This window comes from Ambystoma mexicanum, chromosome 5p, assembly GCF_040938575.1.
Source record: "Ambystoma mexicanum isolate Mex_15411 chromosome 5p, UKY_AmexF1_1, whole genome shotgun sequence".
NCBI classification, from domain to species: Eukaryota; Metazoa; Chordata; class Amphibia; order Caudata; family Ambystomatidae; genus Ambystoma; species Ambystoma mexicanum.
The window spans coordinates 1,061,079,366-1,061,098,963 of record NC_090930.1 but is presented as its reverse complement, the minus strand read 5'-3'; the positions used below and the strand labels follow the sequence as shown (position 1 = coordinate 1,061,098,963).

Below are 19,598 nucleotides of genomic sequence, written 5' to 3'. Positions count from 1 at the left end.
GCCAGGGGTAGACAGTAAATCCAATTTTTCTTTAATGAGAAGCATAGTTTTGATAACCTGCCCTTTAACAGGCCGTTCATCTTTTCCACTACGCCATTACTTTGAGGATGATAAATCGAACATAATTTATGTTTTATACCCAATAATGTGGTAACTTCCTTGAAGAGTTCATTCACAAAGTGAGAGCCGTTATCTGAGCGAATCACGTCACAAATTCCCCAGCGCGGGAACACTTCCCTTACTAGGAACTTGGCGGCGCTTTTGGCATCAGGTCGCGCACAGGGTCCTGCTTCCACCCATCTTGAAAACGGGCACACAACCACGATCATGTACCGTGCGCCATTACACCTTTCCCCCATGTCTGCATAATCTATATGCAGTTCTCTGAAGGGGCCAAGGGGTTTGGGAATTGTTCCCCGGAGTGTGCGTAGGGTCATTCCTGAGTCGTATATTTGGCATGTTGTACATTCCATTGCCAATCGAGACACATGCTCCTGGAGACAAGGCACAAACCATTCTTCCTGTATTTCTGCTGCGATGTGCTGTTTAGTGTTGTGTGCGGGGAAGTGTAGCTGTTGGAATGCTACTTCTAGTAACTGTAGTGGCATTACCACTTTCCCTCAGTTATTTTGCCGCCATAATAGGTCTGTTCCTGATTGGCTGCATCCCCGTTTTGTCCACGTTAGTTTTTCTTCTGCACTAGCTCCTTCCTGTAATTCTAGAATTTGTGATAAGGACATCATGTTGTACCCTTCTGACAGTTCTTCGGTTGTTGTGTTCTTCATCATGAACTCACCTGTGTCGTATTTTTGAAAATAGGAAGCCTCTTTGGCGGCAGCGTCCGCTGCCGCGTTCCCTAAAGACACAACGTCTGTATTGGATGTATGGGCCTGGCACTTCACTATTGCTACAGCAGTAGGGTTTTGTAGGGCCTCTATTAATTCTTTTAACAATTCTGCATGCTGCACTGGCGTTCCGTCTGCCCTTCTGAATCCCCTACGGCCCCATCTTGCTAGACCTCCATGTACTGTTGTCGTCATGTAAGCTGAGTCTGTGTATATTGTAACTGCACAGCCCTTTGCTGCGTGTAGTGCTTCTATGAGCGCAACCAGTTCTGCTGCTTGTGCAGAGTAATGCGACGGGAGGCGGTACTGTACTAATGTTTCAAACTCACCTTCCTCTAATCTCACTACCGCCATGCCAACGTGTTTTTCTCCCGTATCCATATCAATTGATGCGGATCCATCCACAAAGTACACCTCCCCCTCGCTGAGAGCGTTTTCACACACCACTGTGCCCTCCCCTCCTTCTCCTGTGTAGGTTGCGCAGTCGTTATTTTCCATATCTTCTACTGTGCATGCTTCTGTAATGAAGGTGGCGGTGTTCACTGTTTTACATCTCACTATGTGAATGTTGGCGCTGGACAATATAATCTCATATGCTGTTGCCCGCTGTGTGGTCAGCGTGCTTTTTGATCTTTCAAGTATTGCAAATAATTAGTGTTCCACAAACAATGTTACAGAGCATCCCATTACTATGGTGGCACTTTTCTCAATCGCGAATGCGGCTGCTGCGAGTGATTGTTCGCACGCGAAATGACCCTGCATCACGGCATCCAAAGTACCACTATAGTAAGCTAGGGGCTTGTGTCCTAAGGATGTCTTTTGTGTCAGCACCGCTGTCATAAGTGTTCCTTTGCAATGGGAAAATAGGTAAAATTCGTGTCCATAATCAGGGTTTGCTAGTACTGGAGCGCTTGAAATTAGTTCTTTCAGTGATTTGAACGATGTGCGCATTTCTTCTGACCACTTTATTTTTACATTCTCCTGTTGTGCTTCTTTCAGTGCTTGTAGGAGGGGCCGGGTGTATGCTGCATAGTCTAGTATCCATGCCCGGCAGTAATTGCACATCCCCAAAAATTTCTGCATATCTTTTACTGTTGTGGGTTCTCCTACCAATCTTATTGCCTCTACCCTGTCGGGAATTATTCTTTTTCCATCTTTCGATATGAGCTGTCCCAGGTATAGGACCTCAAGCAGACAATACTGTAGCTTCTCCTTATCTACTTTGTAGCCTTTGTTGGCCAGTAAAGTCAGGAGCGTTGTTGAATCTTTTCTACACGTTTCGTTGTCTTGTGCACACACCAATAAATCGTCCACATACTGAATAATCGTACTCTCTACTGATAGGTTCCCCAAGTCTTCATGCAATATGCGATTGAATATGCTCGGGCTCTCACAGTATCCCTGTGGCAGTCTGCAATGTTCATATCTTTTTCCCCCCAGTGTGAACGCTGTAAGGTATCTGCTCTCTTCAGCCAGAGGTATTGAGAAAAATGCGTTTTTCAAATCCACCACTGTAAAATGTGATGCTGTTTTTGGGATACTGCATAGTATGGATGCAGGGTTCGGGACTAGAGGGAACTCTTTTTGTATTACATCATTGAGGGGGCGTAAGTCCTGTATCATCCTCCAAGACCCCCCTTTCGCTTTTTTGATTGGATAAATACATGTGTTACATGGTGAGTTTGAAGGCACTATTATCCCTTGTACTAGTAGTGCATTTATCGTTTCTTTTATCCCTTCCTCAGCCTCACGGGACAATGGATACTGTTTGACTCGGGGTACGATAGCTCCTTGTTTTAGTTTTATTATCACAGGTTGTACTCCGTGCAACAGCCCTACATCATGGGGGCCTGTTGTCCATAAATTGTTTGGTACTAGCCTCATGTCGTCCTCAAAAAATGACGGTGGTGTTCCTACCACTGCCATCAATTGGACGGGGATCTCTCTGGCTTGGATCAAAATGTCACAGGGCATCGCTATTTCCATTACTATCTCACCATCTACTTCTGTGTCTGAAAAGAGATCCTCATCTGTTACCTCGCGCAGGGCAAGGTTGGCGTTTGTACACAGTACGGTGCGCCACTCACATCCTTCTCTGTCCATTCCAATCACAGCGATCCGTTTCGTTGATACCTGCACAGCGTGCAAATCCAACGACACCACTGATCCTGGTGCTGCATTTGGACACACTATGGGGCGGAAGAGGAATTCTGCTGGAATCCTCCAATCCATGTTTTTTAGCTCTGGGACTATAAAGGCCAGAGTCTTTAGCCCTGCAATGAACATCTCTTCCTTTTGTGGCAACCCTCGTATTTCTTGTGTGGTTGTGTAGGCTTGTACTACCAACATTGCACGCAAGGGGCATATCCCGGGTGTAGAACACACTATTCCTCCTTCCGTAAATGATATGGTCATGTTGAGTTTACTCATAAGGTCCCTCCCCAGTAAATTTATCGGGGACTGTTCATAATACAGTAAGGGTGCTTTTACAGTCTTGCCCCCTATGGTTACATCCAAAACTTCTGTGTAAGGAACTTCAATTACAGCCCCAGAGAACCCCTGCGTCTCTAACTTCCTGTTAGATAACGGGAACCGGCCCTCCCTGACACATGATTTCTCCGCTCCCGAATCAACCATGAATATAAATTGCCTGTCTCCTATCTGCGCCCCTACCAATGGTTCCTCTGCTGCATTGTGGGAGGTAGATAGAACTGGACACGCAAGTGTTCTCTGTGGGCTGTCCTATGCGGGGTGTCTCATCACCCCCCCCTCATTGAATACGTTACCTGAAACCACTGACATGCCGTTGTAGGGTGCTGGTGCGGGGGCCCCGTTAGCTGCTGTCGCGAAAGGGTTACCTGGTGTATATTGCATGCTGTCGTTGTTATGCATGTTTTGTGGGTGGTTCTGTGTTCTATAATGGGGTCCCTGTTGCTGGCCCGTGTTACCCTGGCTTGGGTCTCTCAGTTGCTGTTGTCCCATCGGAAGGCCATATGGGCTTCCCGGGTGGGGATGGCCATACTGTTCCACCTCCTGGAACCCGTTGTTTTGTCTACTTCTGCATTCCCTGGAGTAATGTCCCCATCGCCCACAGTTCCAGCAACTCCCCTGGGGGCCCCGGGGACCCTGCCATCCACTTCCTCCCATTCCTCCGTACCCCTGTGGTCCACCTCCTCTTCTGCTCCTGTACCCACCTCGTCCCCCTCGAGGGGTCCTCTCTTGCCACTGCAGACCTCCACCCTGCTCCTGCTCGTCCCACTGCCGCTGTCCTGTTCCCGCCCAATTAGTTGCCATCCTTCCTTGTATTGCTATCAGCCCCTCCTCTTCCTCATCTCCCTCCCTACTGTGTGGGAGTGCGGCTACTGCTGCTGCAACCTTCACTAACTTTGACTGTACTAACTTCGCCTCGTCTGCCAATCTTTTCTGCGCCACCTCCTTCTCCCTCTCCTTTATTCTTTTACAATGGTGTACTATTATGCTTTGAATTTCTGGCCATCCCTTTGCTTCAATACCTGCTATCTTGTCAAGCGCCTTCTGTACTTCCTTTGGGAGCCCTCTTTTTATAATGAAGTAAAATAAAGATGTCGATTGATACCAGGGCGTGCCCGTTTCCGCTCTCCACATCTCTTGGACCCGAAATATGTAATCCATAGCCTCCTCCCCGTCATTCATTGCACACTGCATCACGGACTGTAAGTCAGGTGTGTCTGGAAATGTTTCGCGTAAGGCGTCCCACACCCTAGCCCGCACTGTGTTAAATGAGGCCCCATCATGGCGGTCGCAGTCTAACGTTACTCCCGGGAAACCGGCTTTAACCCATACTCTTTCAGCCTGGTCGCCCACCGCTGATACGAGCAGACTTTTCACATCTCCTACAGCTAGGGGTACCCCAGCTGTATGTTTTTCGAAGGCATATATCCACTTACTTGCCCCGCCTGATAACGGGGGCAATAGCTTTAATAAATTAGCTTTATCCATCCGTGCCCATGGGATATAGTTAGGCCTCCCTCCTCCCCTATGTATCAACGGGAGCTGTAGCTTTCCTTTCGTTGTTGCATCTGGACCCGTTTTGGCTGCTGATGTTCCTAGTGATGCCATCTTTCCCACTCTGTTCCTCAGTCGCCCCGACCAGTCATCATCTAGAGTTCTCATAGAACATGCACCTTCCTCCCCCTCGCTTCCCCCTCCTATTGCAATACTCAACCTGTCGCTTTCGTCTAGCTCTTCTCTAATATCACAAAGTAATTCCTCTCTAAGTTCCCCAAGCCTTTCTTCGTTACCACCATCTTCCTCTCGGGTCCCTACTTCTATTATTCGTGTTGGTTCTTCCTCAATCCTAAACAGGATCTCGCCCTTCTTCCACCCCTCTTCGGGCCGTCTGCTTTCATCCGATGCTCTAGACGTACGTCCAGCTCTAGTTGTATCCAGTGCTGTCCGTTCGCATATGTTTTTTATCCTCGAGAGCTCATCTTTTGCTATAGACAGTCTTGATTCTAGATCATTTGTGAGTTTCTCTATGTCCACCCTTTGTGTGCTCGCCTGGCCTCGCTCCCTTGTACTTTCATATGGTGGGGGTGCAGTGGGCCGGTGGGGTGTGGTAGTTGTCGGGGGAGGTACATACGTTGGATCACTGTATCCTTCTGCGGGTACAGGTTTCTTTAATATCGGGTATAAACTTATTACCTCCACTGGTGGTGTGACACCTGGCAATTCTTTGATATCTTTCTGTAATTCCAGTGGATTGTCTGTAGTAGATGGGAGATCAGGATTTGGTGCTGGCGCTTTAGGCGGTGGCACTTCTTCGAATAACCGCCAAAGATCTAATATTTCCCTCCTATTCTGCAGCTGTTTCCCTCGGTACTTCAAGAAAATGCATGTCATCACCATATCTAGAACGCTTTTGTCAAATGACCCTCCCTCTGGCCATATCTGGGGTAGCCCCTCTCCTTTCAGCTCGGTTACCCATTGGTCGTGGTATTTCTTGATCCGCTCCGCGTGCCCTGGAAGGCTTTTACAAATATGTGATAATGGTGTTTCAGGCCCCATCTTTGTGTGCTCCCCTGGTGCTTATGTGTCTATTTCTACACCTCCAATGGTACTATAGTATAGATATTACTTTTTGTATTCTACTCCACTCCCAGTATTATGCGCGCTTGGGCTCTCCCTCCCTTAATTGTTCAATACAAAAACTGTCTGTACACAATTTCTACTTTGTTCTCTTCGGGGGACACATACAAGAGCAATCCATCATTTATTTTGACACTATCAACCCGGAAATCAAAGGGTACCCACTCACGTCACTTACTCAGCGTTACTTCAAAAAGAATTTTTATCCGGTCACACTTACCATGACCATTTAACAATTACACGTTCATAGCCGTTTTACACATTCTTAAATGACAAAGTTATCCCTTAACACATATGAGGTGCACACACCTCTTGGTAACACTCCGTACACCAGTCACGCTGCCCTCCCTTTCCTCCCTAGCCGGCTGTCCCTGTCTATCTTGCTCAGCACATGTGCATATATTTATAGGTTTTAACCTTCTCTCCCCCCCTAGTAGGACCCTTGTTCTCTTATTTTTCTCCCAAGTTTGTGCTAATTCCGTTGTTATTCTCCCCCTACCCCTAAAGAAAAAGAAAAAGAAGTAGTAGCGATCACTAATATATTCTCAGTGCCCCCTTTTGCTGAACACTTTTATCTTGTATTTCACTTCGTCATATATTCCCAGCACTAGTCAATATAGCACTATGCGGCGCCGCCTTCCACCCCCTTTCGGAGCTAGGTTCCCGTCACTTCTATCTCTTTATTCACCTCGTAATCCTAATGGCCATATGCAAAGAAAAAGAAAGGAAATTTTAGAATGATCTTTAGTATATCTTCGTACCCCCTTGTCGTTCCCTGTCCTACGCTTCTCTCCCCGCTCCCTTTACAATCGCTCACACTCAGTACTCACGTGCCCGTCTTGAACCGATAGTCTCCGAAACTGGGTCCGTCCAGGCAGTGTCACCGGTAACTCAACGGTCAGCCCCTGGCTCCGGCGAGCGGCACTCAAAGGGGATTTTTTTCCAATCGGGATCCCGTACCCTTTCTCATTGAGTGCGCACTTCTTAGTGTGCCGGTCGCCGTTGGCGGGCAGCCTCCCGGAGCCGGCTCACCGTGCGTATCCCTTCTCGACCGGAGATTCTCGTGCCAAACGGGGACGGTTATAAGGAGTTTAGGAAGAAAAAATCACGCTATCGGGGTCACCACTGAAGGCAAGCGTCCCCAAACAGCACGATCCTCCCCGCAATGAGAGACAATGAAGGACTCTCCCAAAATGGGAATAAGGCCAAGACAGAGTGCGGGTGAGCGTAAATGGGAGTTTATCAATCAGAATTGGGCATGCAAAGAACTCTGCAAACTCCGAGAGCGCTCTGTCTGACAATAGCAAAGACAGGCGTATATATTTACAAAAAACGTCATAAGAACCTACATACTATAGGGGGCACAAGTTCAAGGGGATTGGGTGGCGACGACTAACTATAGGTGCTGCTGTGATGTGGTTGGCTTTGGCTGGAAGACGTCACTGGGCAGCCTCGTGGGTTGGGCTTGGCCTGGCAGGGTGGCGGGGTTCATCCGGCTGGTGTTGTCGTGCCATCGCGGCCAATGTCAGAGATGAATGTCCTTTCCTGACTTATTTGCCCTAGGCCATGCACACCGCAGTCATTCACTCGTTTCAATATTATCTTCTTTAGTAAATCTTCCAATAGGTTATACTACAGGTTAATGCAACACAGGAGGAATGCACCTTGTGAGGGGACTGGAGGCAATACGTCAGGGCATGGTTACTAGTGTCCTGTGGACCGGGGCCATAGGTCGAGGGGCTAAGCTTCAGGGCCTGGCACGGGCGGTACATGCCTTTCTGCCTTGTTAGAAGTTGTTATGGATGTTCCGCTGTGTGTTGTCAAAGTGTTGGGTGTCCTGATTGCACAGGGCCATAAGTCTGAGATGGTCCGGTGGGTTGTAAGGTTTACGAGGGGGCGCATGCGTTCAGGCAGGGGTTTACTGCTGTGCTGTAAATAATGCAGGTGGCGGGTGGTGGCCTTGGGTGCTACAGAGGGGGTTACAAATCTTTGAAGCGGCTCCAGTCTGGTTTGGGGGAGATAAAGCAGCGCGGCGCGGTCTCTGCTCTCATGCCTTTGGCAGCCTTCACAGGGTGGGAGGGGGAATGGCCTTGCAAGTATTTCACCAAGGTATCTCCCTCGTGCGTTGCTGAATACAAGTAAAAGACATCGCAAATATTTGAACACTTTCTATAATACTTATTTAACATCACGTCAAAACATGCTTTTAACCTTTGCTGGGTGCGTTTTGATTATACCCAGATCGAGCATCATATTTGTACATTACACTCTAGCAGCTACAGCGTTTCAGTTACATGCATATACATTCGCGGTAAATGAGGTAGTGGTTAGATCAGTGGAGTACATAGAGAACGACCCGCCACCGTTCGTGACGGTGGTGGTATATGAGAGGCTCAGACATTCACACATGATACGTGCACTCTCGCGCATTCTTTAATACGTTCATAGTGTAGTTGCATCCGCTTTCTCGTGTACTCTAGCAGCATTAGCTTTAGTTATGGCGCGAGCCCATGGGGTGTAAGTATCTCAGCAATACGTGTAACAAATAGATTCTTGGTGCGTTCCTTCATTATTAGCATCCAACTGCAATGGTATATGCTCACCATCGCTTATATCGTGGGGGCATGATCTCTTGTAATCATACGTCCTACAGGCTTTTTGTAATATAAGGGGTTTTATGAAAGAGAAAAGCATCCTTTGCAAGTAGTCTCAGCATTAATATACAAAGATTGTCTGGCATATAATCGACCATTTTACTGTTCTTTTCATTTGTCTAGGCCTGCTGGCCGGGTCATGCTGGGAACGAAGATACACTGCGGGAGGTGAACTGTTACAATGTTAGGCTATTACGCTAGCTCATGTCCGTCTTGTTCGTGGGAACGTGCTCGCAGCGGATCTACCAGGGTGCTGCGGCAGCAGGGATGTTCTCCAAGGGTGGGGGCCGCGCTACAGTGCGCTGAGCTCACACCATCTTTACTGGGCAGAGAATGGTTTTTGGGCCTAACTAAATTTGTGTTGTGATCAATAGATGTGGGCATTCGATATGTGCGGGCAATTAATACGTGCGGGCAATGTCTCCAGTGGGCGAGCCCTCCACCACCTGGGCCCGGGAGGCAGGAGGGGACGCCCAAGAGAGCCATAGTCCTCACCTGGGGAGAAAGTGTAGGCGAGGGGGGGTCGTCTTTGGACCAGACCTCCCCTACAAAGCCCATAAAGAGATTTAAAAACAATACAAAGAAAATTGAATTTAAGTCGAGAAGAAAAAGAAAGCCACAAAAGGGAGGAAAGTGATTGTGAAATAGTATCACGATGAGAAAGCTGATACAAAAGATGAATGGAAGCATTGAAAACAGACTTAAGTGGAGCCGGACAAGAAAGAGGAAGACCAAAAAGAATAGTAGAGGAGTAAAAGAGACAAGAAAAAATAAGAGATGAAATAAGAAGCGTGGTACTGCCAAAAGTCAAACGGGGACAAACTTTACAGATACTAAAAAGATGAAAGCGACAAGAACGAGAGACATACTTGCCAACCCTACCGATTTAGGCGGTAGGATACCGCTTTTTAAGCAGTCCTACCGCCTACCGATTTTTTGACATCAAATACCGATTTTTTTTTGTAAAAAAAAAAAAAAAAAAAAAAAATGTTTTTTTTTTTTACATTTTTTTTTTTTGCCCATACCAGCTCGGGGAGTCTTTCAAGGGCTCCCCCGAGCTGGCGTACCGGGAGAATTCCAGGCATGCAGGCTTTTAATGTCAAAGGCACCCACGGCGGTGGGCTAAAAGCGCCCTTCCGCCGCGGGTGCCTTTGGCAAAAGGCGCCATCAGCCCCCCACCACGCCAACTCGGGGAGTCTTTCAAGGACTTCCCCGAGCTGGCGTAGCGGGAGAAGGCGCGGCATGCAGGCTTTTAATGTCAAAGGCACCCACGGCGGTGGGCTAAAAGCGCCCTTCCGCCGCGGGTGCCTTTGGCAAAAGGCGCCATTAGCCCCCCACCACGCCAACTCGGGGAGTCTTTCAAGGACTTCCCCGAGCTGGTGTAGCGGGAGAAGGCGCGGCATGCAGGCTGTTAATGTCAAAGGCACCCACGGCGGTGGGCTAAAAGCGCCCTTCCCCCGCGGGTGCCTTTGGCAAAAGGCGCCATTAGCCCCCCACCACGCCAGCTCGGGGAGTCTTTCAAGGACTTCCCCCGAGCTGGCGTAGCGGGAGAAGGCGCAGCATGCAGGCTTTTAATGTCAAAGGCACCCACGGCGGTGGGCTAAAAGCGCCCCTCCACCGCGGGTGCCTTTTGGTCAAAGGCGCCATTAGCCCCCCACCACGCCAGCTCGGGGGAGTCTTTCAAGGACTTCCCCGAGCTGCCGTAGCAGGAGAAGGCGCAGCATGCAGGCCTTTGATGTAAAAGGCGTCCACTGCGGTGGGCTAAAGGCGCCCCTCCGCCGCGAGTGCCTTTCACAAAAGGCGCCATTAGCCCCCCCACCACGTCAACTCTGGTGAGTCTTTCAAGGGCTCCCCCGAGCTGGCGTGATGGCAGAAGGCGTGGCAGGCGCCTCATTGTCATTGAATGCACCCGCGGCGGCGGGCTCATTCAATGACAATGGGCTGCTGACGCGCCCTATTCCTATCATTACCTCCTCGACTGACTATTTTTGAAACTTTAAGATTCCTACAGATTTTTGGTCACAGAATGTTGGCATGTATGGAGAGACAATCGAGATATGATAAGCGAAAGATAGATCAGTGTCAAAGTAAAGACCAAGATTACAAGCAGTGTTAGAAAGAGATGAGGAGTAAGGAGGAAAGGGGAGTGTGGGGGGATAGTAGAAGCAGGAAAAAACAGAACTTCCATCTTAGATGCGTTCAGAAACAAGGAAATGATTCGTTCAGAAACAAGGAAATGATTAGACATTCTAGACTTAATTGCAAGCAGACAGGCAGTTAAATTATCATGGATAGTCGATGTAAATGAAGAAAAGGAGAGGACGTGTTGTTTGTCATCAGCGTAGGAAGGGTACGAAATCCCAAAAGACTAGATAATTGCAGCAAGAGAAGTGTAGGGAGAGAAGGGGCCAAGAACAGAACCTTAGGGAACACCATGAAGAAGAGGTAGAGTGTCAGAGGCTTTTCATGCTGGTGCAAATGCTGGAGTTCCCTATAGGGTCCGCCTGCTTTATGCAGAAGCATATGCAAGCAAGGATAGAGAAGAATTTCATTTCTGCTGGGAACACTGCACGCATGGTAAGCAGTGTTCCCAATTAAAATGAAGCCCTCGCTGGCAAGCATGTCGGGATGGATTATTATAATTGTCGTTGTACACGCTCCCTGCCATGCGAGCATGGCAAGCGGCACTCACAAACAGTAAATGCTGTCTGGCATGCCAGCATGCCAGGCAGCGCTTACTCACTTTGCACTGCGGAGTGAAAATGTGGCTTTTGATGCCAGCACAAACGCTGGAGATCCTTATGGGGTTCGTCTGCTTTATGCACCACCATAAAGCAGGTGGACCCCATAGTGATACTTTGTACACGCTCGGTGCCATGCACGGAGTGTGTACAATGACAATTAAACCATTCCTGACATGCCTGCATGTCGGGGAGGGCTTAATTTTAACTGGGAACACTGCTTACCATGCATGCATGGTGAGCAGTGTTCCCAGTTGAAATTAATCCCTCCCCTACATGCGAGCATGTCAGGAGGGTTTAATTTAATTTGTGAGCGCTACTTGCCATGCGCGCACGGCAAACAGAACTCACAAACAAAAGTAAATGCTGCTTATCATGCCGGCATGCCAGATAGTGTTAACTTACTTTGCACTCCGGAGTGCAAATGTGAAGGGCAAAAGGCGGCGTACACGCCATACAACTGCTCCAGCATCTTTTCATGCTGGTACAAACTCTGGAGTTCCCTATGGGGTGCTGGTGCATAAACCAGGCAGACCACATAGAGATCCATTGTACATGTTCCCTGCCAAGCGAGCATGGCAGAGAGCATGTACAATGACAATTAAACCCTCTCCGACATGCAAGCATGTCGGTGAGGATTTAATTTCAATTGAGATCACTGCTTACCATGTACGCACGGTAAGCAATGTTCCAAGTTGAAATGAAACCCTGCCCAACATGTTTCATTTCATTTGTGAGTGCCGCTTGCCATGGCTTTAACAAAGTAAACGCTGCCTGGCATACCAGCATACTAGGCAGCGTTTACTCACTTTGCACTGCAGAGTGCAAATGTGAAGGGCAAAAGGTGGCGTACACGCTTGTGCGTTGCCTTTTGTCCTTTACATTTGCACCCTGCAGTACAAATTATGAAAATCTGGCGGCAGTGAGCAGCTTACGTTACAGTGTAAACATAACAGCTCCCGGCTGTCAAATTACAAATTTGAAGAACATGAGCCCCCTTGTGTTTCCTCTCATGCTTCTAAAAGCTTTAAGCGACATAGCATAGGATGGCACACTTGTCACCCTGTCCAAGAGTCCATCTTATGCTCCTCACCTCCCCTTAGATGATCTTGAAAGGGGCTATAAGCACTAATATCACATCCACTGGTTGCATCTAGCAAGATCGTCTCTATAATAAAAGCACACTTTTGCGATCAGACCTTCCTCCCTATCCCAACAAATGGTGCAGCGCTTGTCCACGTGCCAATCAGTTAAGTGACTAATAATAAACAATAACAAAACATTGATACACCATTGGTGTATTTTTTTCTCAAATTCACGCTCACATTCAATTATAAATACTATTAACACTGCTCAGGTCAGTACCTTCATCAGGTTTAAGCTGGTGATCAGTTAGCAGTACTATTTGTATCACTGCATTGATCTTCATTAAGTGGTATTTGTAATTACCCCTCCCATCAACAGCTGCATTAGGGAGAGATGATTGTGGATGTTTGAAAGCATAGAGAGTGCTTGCTGTGAGGGGAATAGAGGATGCAGCTCTAGTGGTTACGTTCTTGTCGGCTCAGGCCTTTCTGGCCTTTCAGTGAAGGTCTGGTTATAACGATCCCAGTGCTTACCTGTTTAGATAAGCGACCAGAGTGTAGATGAGAAGGACTGTTTCCTATGTTTCTCTTTGTGAGTCAGCATGGTTTCCAGTCTGCAGATGGTCTTTCTCGAGGTTAATGTGTGCTGCCTGATGTTTTTAGTTTGGCCATCAGGTAGGCCCGGGTACCAGTGGTTGTTGCCTTGTAGGTGAGGCTACCGGTTTTGAACCAGTTCATAGCTGAGATGGAGAACCAGTGTAATTTGCAGAGGGATAGGGTGGGCATGATGTGGTCACATTTCCAGGAGCTGGTGAAGAGGTGAGCCGCAGCATGGTGGGCTGTTGAGCGTGGCCAGGTAAGCAGCAAGCATCCCTGCAACGAGGTCGTTATGCAAGATCTCTAGGATCTGCACAACCATTCGAAAATCCTGTGGTGAGAGAAAGGGCTTGATCTTGCGGAGTAGCAAGATCTGATGCCAAGCCATTTCAGCCTTTTTTGCAATGTGTTTTTGGAAGGATAGGTGATAGATTGCTATCTACAATGAAGCCTAGGGATTCTGCTGAATGGATGAGTAGAGGCTTGAACCTGTCCAAGTGGAATTAATTCTGTCACCCTTTAGAGGGTTCCTGCCTCGTGGGGTGGCTCAGGGGTATGAATTTGGTATTGATGGGGTTAAGATTTAGCTAGGCACTTGTCATCTACATTTGAATAATTTCAAGTAATGAACAAAGGCGAGCGTAATCTTGTGGACCCTTGACCTTTAGATACAACTGTGCATCTCCTTTGTACTGGTGTATCACGATGTTAGGGTAGAGGAGTAAGCCCAGATGGGATGGCCAGAGAGAATATGGAACTCTAAGGTACTGTACAAGTGATAGGACAGCATTCAGTCCAGAGGGAGCTCTTATGGACAGCCTGGTGTCTGCCAGGTAGGATGTGAACCTTTTCCTCATGGTGCCGGAAAAGCCCCTACTGCGCACAAGGAGGGTGAGTAGTGTGTGATGGTCGACCATGTCGTATTCTGCGATTTATAAAATTCATGGACCACCAACGTGTGAAGGTCATTTTGCATATAGATTTAGAGAAATCACTGGCAATTAGTCTTTTTGGGATGAACATTTGGGACTGTGAATTGCACACTTATATGCAGAAGGTAGAAGATTCTTTTCTCAAAAGCATTCTGGGCATACCAAGATCTGCGCCAAATGTGGCCTTATAAATTGAGCTAGGCCAGTCCCTTATTGAGGATGATGTCTCTTTGCAACCAGTTTTGTTGTGGTGTTCTGTTCTTTGTAATCCTCATGCCATTTTAGCTGGGAAAATAATGGAGGATGTATGGATTAACATCAATGGTCCTAGAGTTTCAAGTATTTCCCATTGCTACAACCTTTCTGGTTCTGGGTAGATAATTCTCTCAAGGCTGATAAAAGTTTCATCACCTCCAGAAGAAGGGATCTCTAGTATACTAAAACAGAGAATCAGGAAATGTTAAAGAATAATTGCAGCCATTGTTCTGATTCTTGGTAGAGGCAAGGCAATTTTAACTGTCCCTCAAAATAACTTTAAAGATTGGGATTACGGTTTAATGGTCTATTCGAGGCATAGTGATCCCAGTACGAACAGCTAATCGGAAGCAGCCTGCAAGGGTGCGGCTTGATGGCTGGCTGTCTGACTGAGAACGCCTACGCGTTCCTTACGTTCACGGGTCTTTTCCTCTAGTCTGTCGCTCTTCTCGCTGCCTGCTGCCAGCGGTCTGCGGCATGCTTTGCTCCCAACTGCCTCGCTTGGCTGAGCCGAGCTGTGTTGCTGTGGGGCTGTGCAGAGTCTAGTGGCCGGAAAGCTGCTATAGAACGGTGAGCTGTTCACATCCTGCCTGGTGCTTGTTGGGCTCCATTTGCTCTCTTCTGCAGTGGGCGGTAGCACATTGCGGCTGCGCAGTGTGGCTGGCGCTGCTGGGGCAGAGGGCTCAATCACACATGGAAGGAAATGCAATTGGTTGATTGATGATACATCCTCCTGAAAGATAGTCCTGACAAGACAGAGTACAATGTGTGAGGTGATGCCTATGTCCCCTCAGGCATGGTCTGATACAGGGGAGAATATAATGACCTCGTCCGTGGAAATTCCGGGAGCCAATTATGAACATCCTGTCGAGATGGATTAGTTTAGCTCTCCCCAATGACAGTTAGCAAAGGAAAGAATAGCCGCCGATCTACAACAATGTAGAAGTCATCATGATTTTTGCTTATGGTTGGATTTGTTGGACAAAGTCGCCACATTGGTTCTCCCTGTTATGGTGGATAATACATGTCGAACGGATACACTTTGGCCTGCTGATATGGTTAATGTGGGATGCCAAACTTTCCAGCAAGAATGTGACTTTGTTGTTGCCAAGGATAACAGTAGCCAGACTGAGTTAGGTGACATGAATACCTTCAAGCCGTTGATAGCTGAAGATGTGATACAGCATCTCCCTACTCCTAAGCTATTCTCTACATTTGGTGTCTCTAATGGGTAGGGCTCCAGTGGATGTGGTCCTGGGCACAGCCTCATCATGTGTTGCTCTTGGAGTCTGTACCAAAATCACCACAACCCCTTCAGGACTGTTTGACTGAGGAAATCACAGATGCCACATATTGCTGATAAGTCACTGGGAGAGCTTGTTCTAGATCCAAGAAACATTATCATTACTAATGCTATGTCCCCTGTAAAGCCGGCACCCAGAGAGGCCCTCAGGAATAAGGTGATGGCCTGTCTTCGTGAAAGAACTGGTCCAGGGATAATTAGAGGTTTTGATTTGAAGGTTTTGCGTAGGATTAAGTTGAAGGAGTGGTGTAGGCATGGTAATAGGGATTGCATAATTATTGGCTGCGGCCACAGTAATCTTGCTTTTTTCCTGGCAAATTGTAATTATTTCTCCAACCTCTGATTTGAAGTTGATAGTGCACCATCGATAAACCTTTGGTATTCTGTATCCCTTCTGTTTTTGTTTTGTTTACCCAAGATTATGTTTTGTATTGTTGTGTGTCTTGTTCGTGTGCACCGAGGCCTATGGGCATGTTGCACAATCTAAGAATGAAATAAATAAATACAAAATAAAAATGGCACATGAGCATGACTTTTTTCATAAATAAGCCTCTTTGAAGAATTGTTTATGGATTTCTGCTTGGAAGGAAAATTGTAAATATCGTCTCTAAATAGGCCAAGACTGTTTTATGTTTTTTTCCAAATGACTTTAGGAGTGTTGGGCCACGAGTTTGACTTTTATTCAAGGGACATAATATGAGAAAAACACATAGGTATTTAGTGGAATAAATATATATATCTACTACTTTCAGTTTGGAATTTTATTTGGATTTTATTATAAATGTATAATGGACAGCATCCAATTGTTCTCTTTGGTAGTATGTGTGGCGTTTTATGGGTTTTGCCCAAAATAAAGAAACATTCAGTGTTTTAATTCAATACCACCAGCCTGCTCACAGAAAGAACATTTTTGTTCTCTATGTTTATGCCATCCCATTTGAAATATGAAGCAGATGAAAGGACACTTACTTTAACTTGTCCATTTTCAGAAATCCAATAAGTGAAATTTCGAGATGTAATCAGCAAAATGTTTTAATCTTCTACTGAGGGGCATTGGAAACAATGGGCCTCATCACGAGTTTGGCGGTAACCCTTAAATCCGACGGTAGCGCTATTACTGCCGGATTTAAGGGTCCGCCAAATCAGGGCTCCGGCGGATTTCACCCCAGCTCTGAGCTGGGGGAAATCCGCCGAAAATTTGCGCTATTACCACCGGCGGGAAATCCGCCGGCGGTAAGAGCGCAAAAATTCCCAATTGAGCCCAATGGGGAATGGGGAATACCCGTTCCCCCAAACCCGTGATCCTGCGCTATTAGCGCCGGGGGGTTTGGCGGTAGTGCTGTTACCGCCCAACTCATGATGAGGCCCAATGTATTGATTTCATGGAGAAAGCACAGGAATCATAAAATGTGGAGCAAATTAGCAGTTAGACTCCCAACAAAGATAGGTTGGGTTGCTACTTATACTATGCTGCTTAAAATCTGCAAATGTCACTGTTTCTTGGTGCTTTTCTTGCTTATGAATGACAAAATGGACTTAAAATACCACGGCTGAAACCAAGAAAATCAAAATTGGATGCATTCAGAACTACAACCATTACACAGAAGAAACAACACAGTACACATTCTGCTGCATTAGTTATATAGCCCAATACGGTAAGGAACATCTGGTGTCAAAACATATTTGACATGGTGCAGAAAAATATTTTTAAATACTTGCTTGTTAATCTTGAAAAATGAAAAAAGGAGACAAAGATATAAGTATTATTGAGCAGCTACTAGACTGATTGCATAAGAAACAACCTTCCCCTAGCACATGATGCCCACACATTTCTGGACCTTGGATCAATTTCATTGTCCGGTTCTCTTCTTACTGGCTTCGCCCCACCCATTAGCATTACCATTACACTTTGTAAGAGACATACCTGAGATATCTCAGAGGCAAGAACACTGCTTTCATACTCAAATAAAGAGTCTCCATGAGGCAAATCTTGTGAGCAGCTACCGAGGGAGCTGAGTTCTTCTTCCGGCGTGATCACTAATGGCTCTTGGGTGCAAGCATTCTCTTCAGATTTACTAATTTCACCAAAAGCCACAGACCGCTGACTGTCTTCCTCTTTAAATCCCAGATTCTGGAACATTCCTAAAACAGAATGAATGTTTATTTTATTACTGTTAACAGAGAGCTCATATTAGAATATCCTGAGACCAGTTCTCCCTCAATCCCGATCAATCCCATCCCTGCAAAGCACACAGGGCTAACTGAACACACTTTTTCATTTGTTCACAGATGAAAGTCTTGTTTTGAAAATGCAAGATAAACACAAGAGACAGTTTATTTCAGAAATGACTGTAGAGTGTTGAAATACTAGGCTTTGAAATTTAGCATAGTGCACTAAAATGCTTTTGATGATGATGTCTGCTTGTTTGATGACAGAACACGCTCCAGTTAAGCCAATGGGTCTGCACATGGAACAATTAGTCTTGAAATGTATTATGGTTTGAGGAGCCTGGTCCTTCAGTTATCTTGGGAGGCTGTGGGTGTGTGTGTGTGTGCATGAATTGTCACGGATGACACAAAATAATCTAATGTACAAGTGTGTATATTTTTTGATTTGTGGGCCCTAGAGCCGTCCCTCTCCCTCTTGTCTCCCATCGGCTCCCTCCTTTCCTCAGACGTCCCTAATCCCTGGTTCGTACTATGGGTTGGTAACCCCTACTGTCTAATATCTGGGTGTCACCAATTATGTTAGGTTATCAAATCTCCCTCAGGGACTTCCTAGACTGTCTCTAATCTCTCCACGGATTAGTGTTCTAAAGGGGTCTTAAATTGTGGCTTGCACTTGCTCTGATGAATTCAGGTTCACTCAAGGGCTTTTTAGAGCCCCTACAATCAGGATTTCGGCCTAAATCTGGTAGCGAAACGGTGCTGATCGCGGTTTGGGACAAGTTATTATGAGGAGGTGATGATGGTAAACTATCCCTCCTCGTAATGCTCGACCTACCCGCACCTTTCGATATTGTGGCTCATAATGTCCTATTGGAATGTCTAAAAACCACTGGAAATATTTTAGAGAGTGATCTTGAATGGTTTGCCTCCTTTCTGAACGGGCACGGACAACGAGTGCAGTTGGGGGGCTTTTTGTCAGAAACTCTCCCACAAACCTGCAGGGTCCCACAGGGCTCTGCACATTCCCCACTCCTGTTCAACCTGTACCTCCGCCCACTAATGGACATTCTGAGAAAACATAATATCAGTTTTCAATCTTACACTGATGATACTCAGCTGAACATCAGGCCTGATGATGTAGAAGACTCCCTCATCAGGGTGGGTTGGTGTTTGGAAGAAATCGGGGCATGGATGGCGTCTAATTGGCTACAACTCAACCCAAGCAAGACCGAGGTGATCCTTTTCGGACCAAAACACCTATTGGAGGTGAACAGCAGCCCCCCTCCACCTTCATTTCTGGGCTCAGAATTGAAGTATGTGTCCAAAGTAAAACACTTGGGGTGCATTGGGCAAAGAGACATGGGTTGCGACGGGGAGGTTTCCGCCAAAGTCCAGGCAGCATTTTATAACCTACGGCTGCTGTGACAGGCTCTTCCCTATGTGCCTGAGAAAGACTGTGCCATAGTGGTAGGAGTCCTAGTGAATTCAAAGCTGGATTATTGCAATGGCTTGCTCGCTGGGTCTCCTGCAAAACAAATCCATCTGTTACAAAAAGCACAGAATGCAGCAGTTAGACTAGTCTTTGGGGTATCAACACTCTTTGATGTTACCTCTCCTCCCACCACCCTACAACTACTCCCTCCTCCACATCAATATTACCACTAGCTCCTCCACACCACTACTACACTCCTCCTCCCGATACTACTCTTCCCTAATACTACTCTACCTCCCGATACTACACTCCTTGCCCGCTACTACACTCCTACTCCCAATATTACACTCCTCCTCACAATACTACACTCCTCTCAATACTACACTCCTCCTGCTGCTACTACAAATATGCCCTTCTTTTACTCTGTACCATTCACATTCACTCCTTACACTACTTTC

General features: G+C 46.8%; 1 protein-coding gene across 1 annotated transcript in view; it reads right to left on the bottom strand.

Moving 5' to 3' along the window:
- The window catches only part of LOC138481743 (cancer-associated gene 1 protein homolog), a 947,940-nt gene that overhangs the window by 863,857 nt on the left and 64,485 nt on the right, over positions 1-19,598 (bottom strand). Inside the window, exon 2 of the mRNA XM_069613838.1 lies at positions 17,464-17,681. Within this exon, the coding sequence (XP_069469939.1) occupies positions 17,464-17,681 (218 nt within the window). The remainder of the gene's footprint in view (positions 1-17,463; positions 17,682-19,598) is intronic.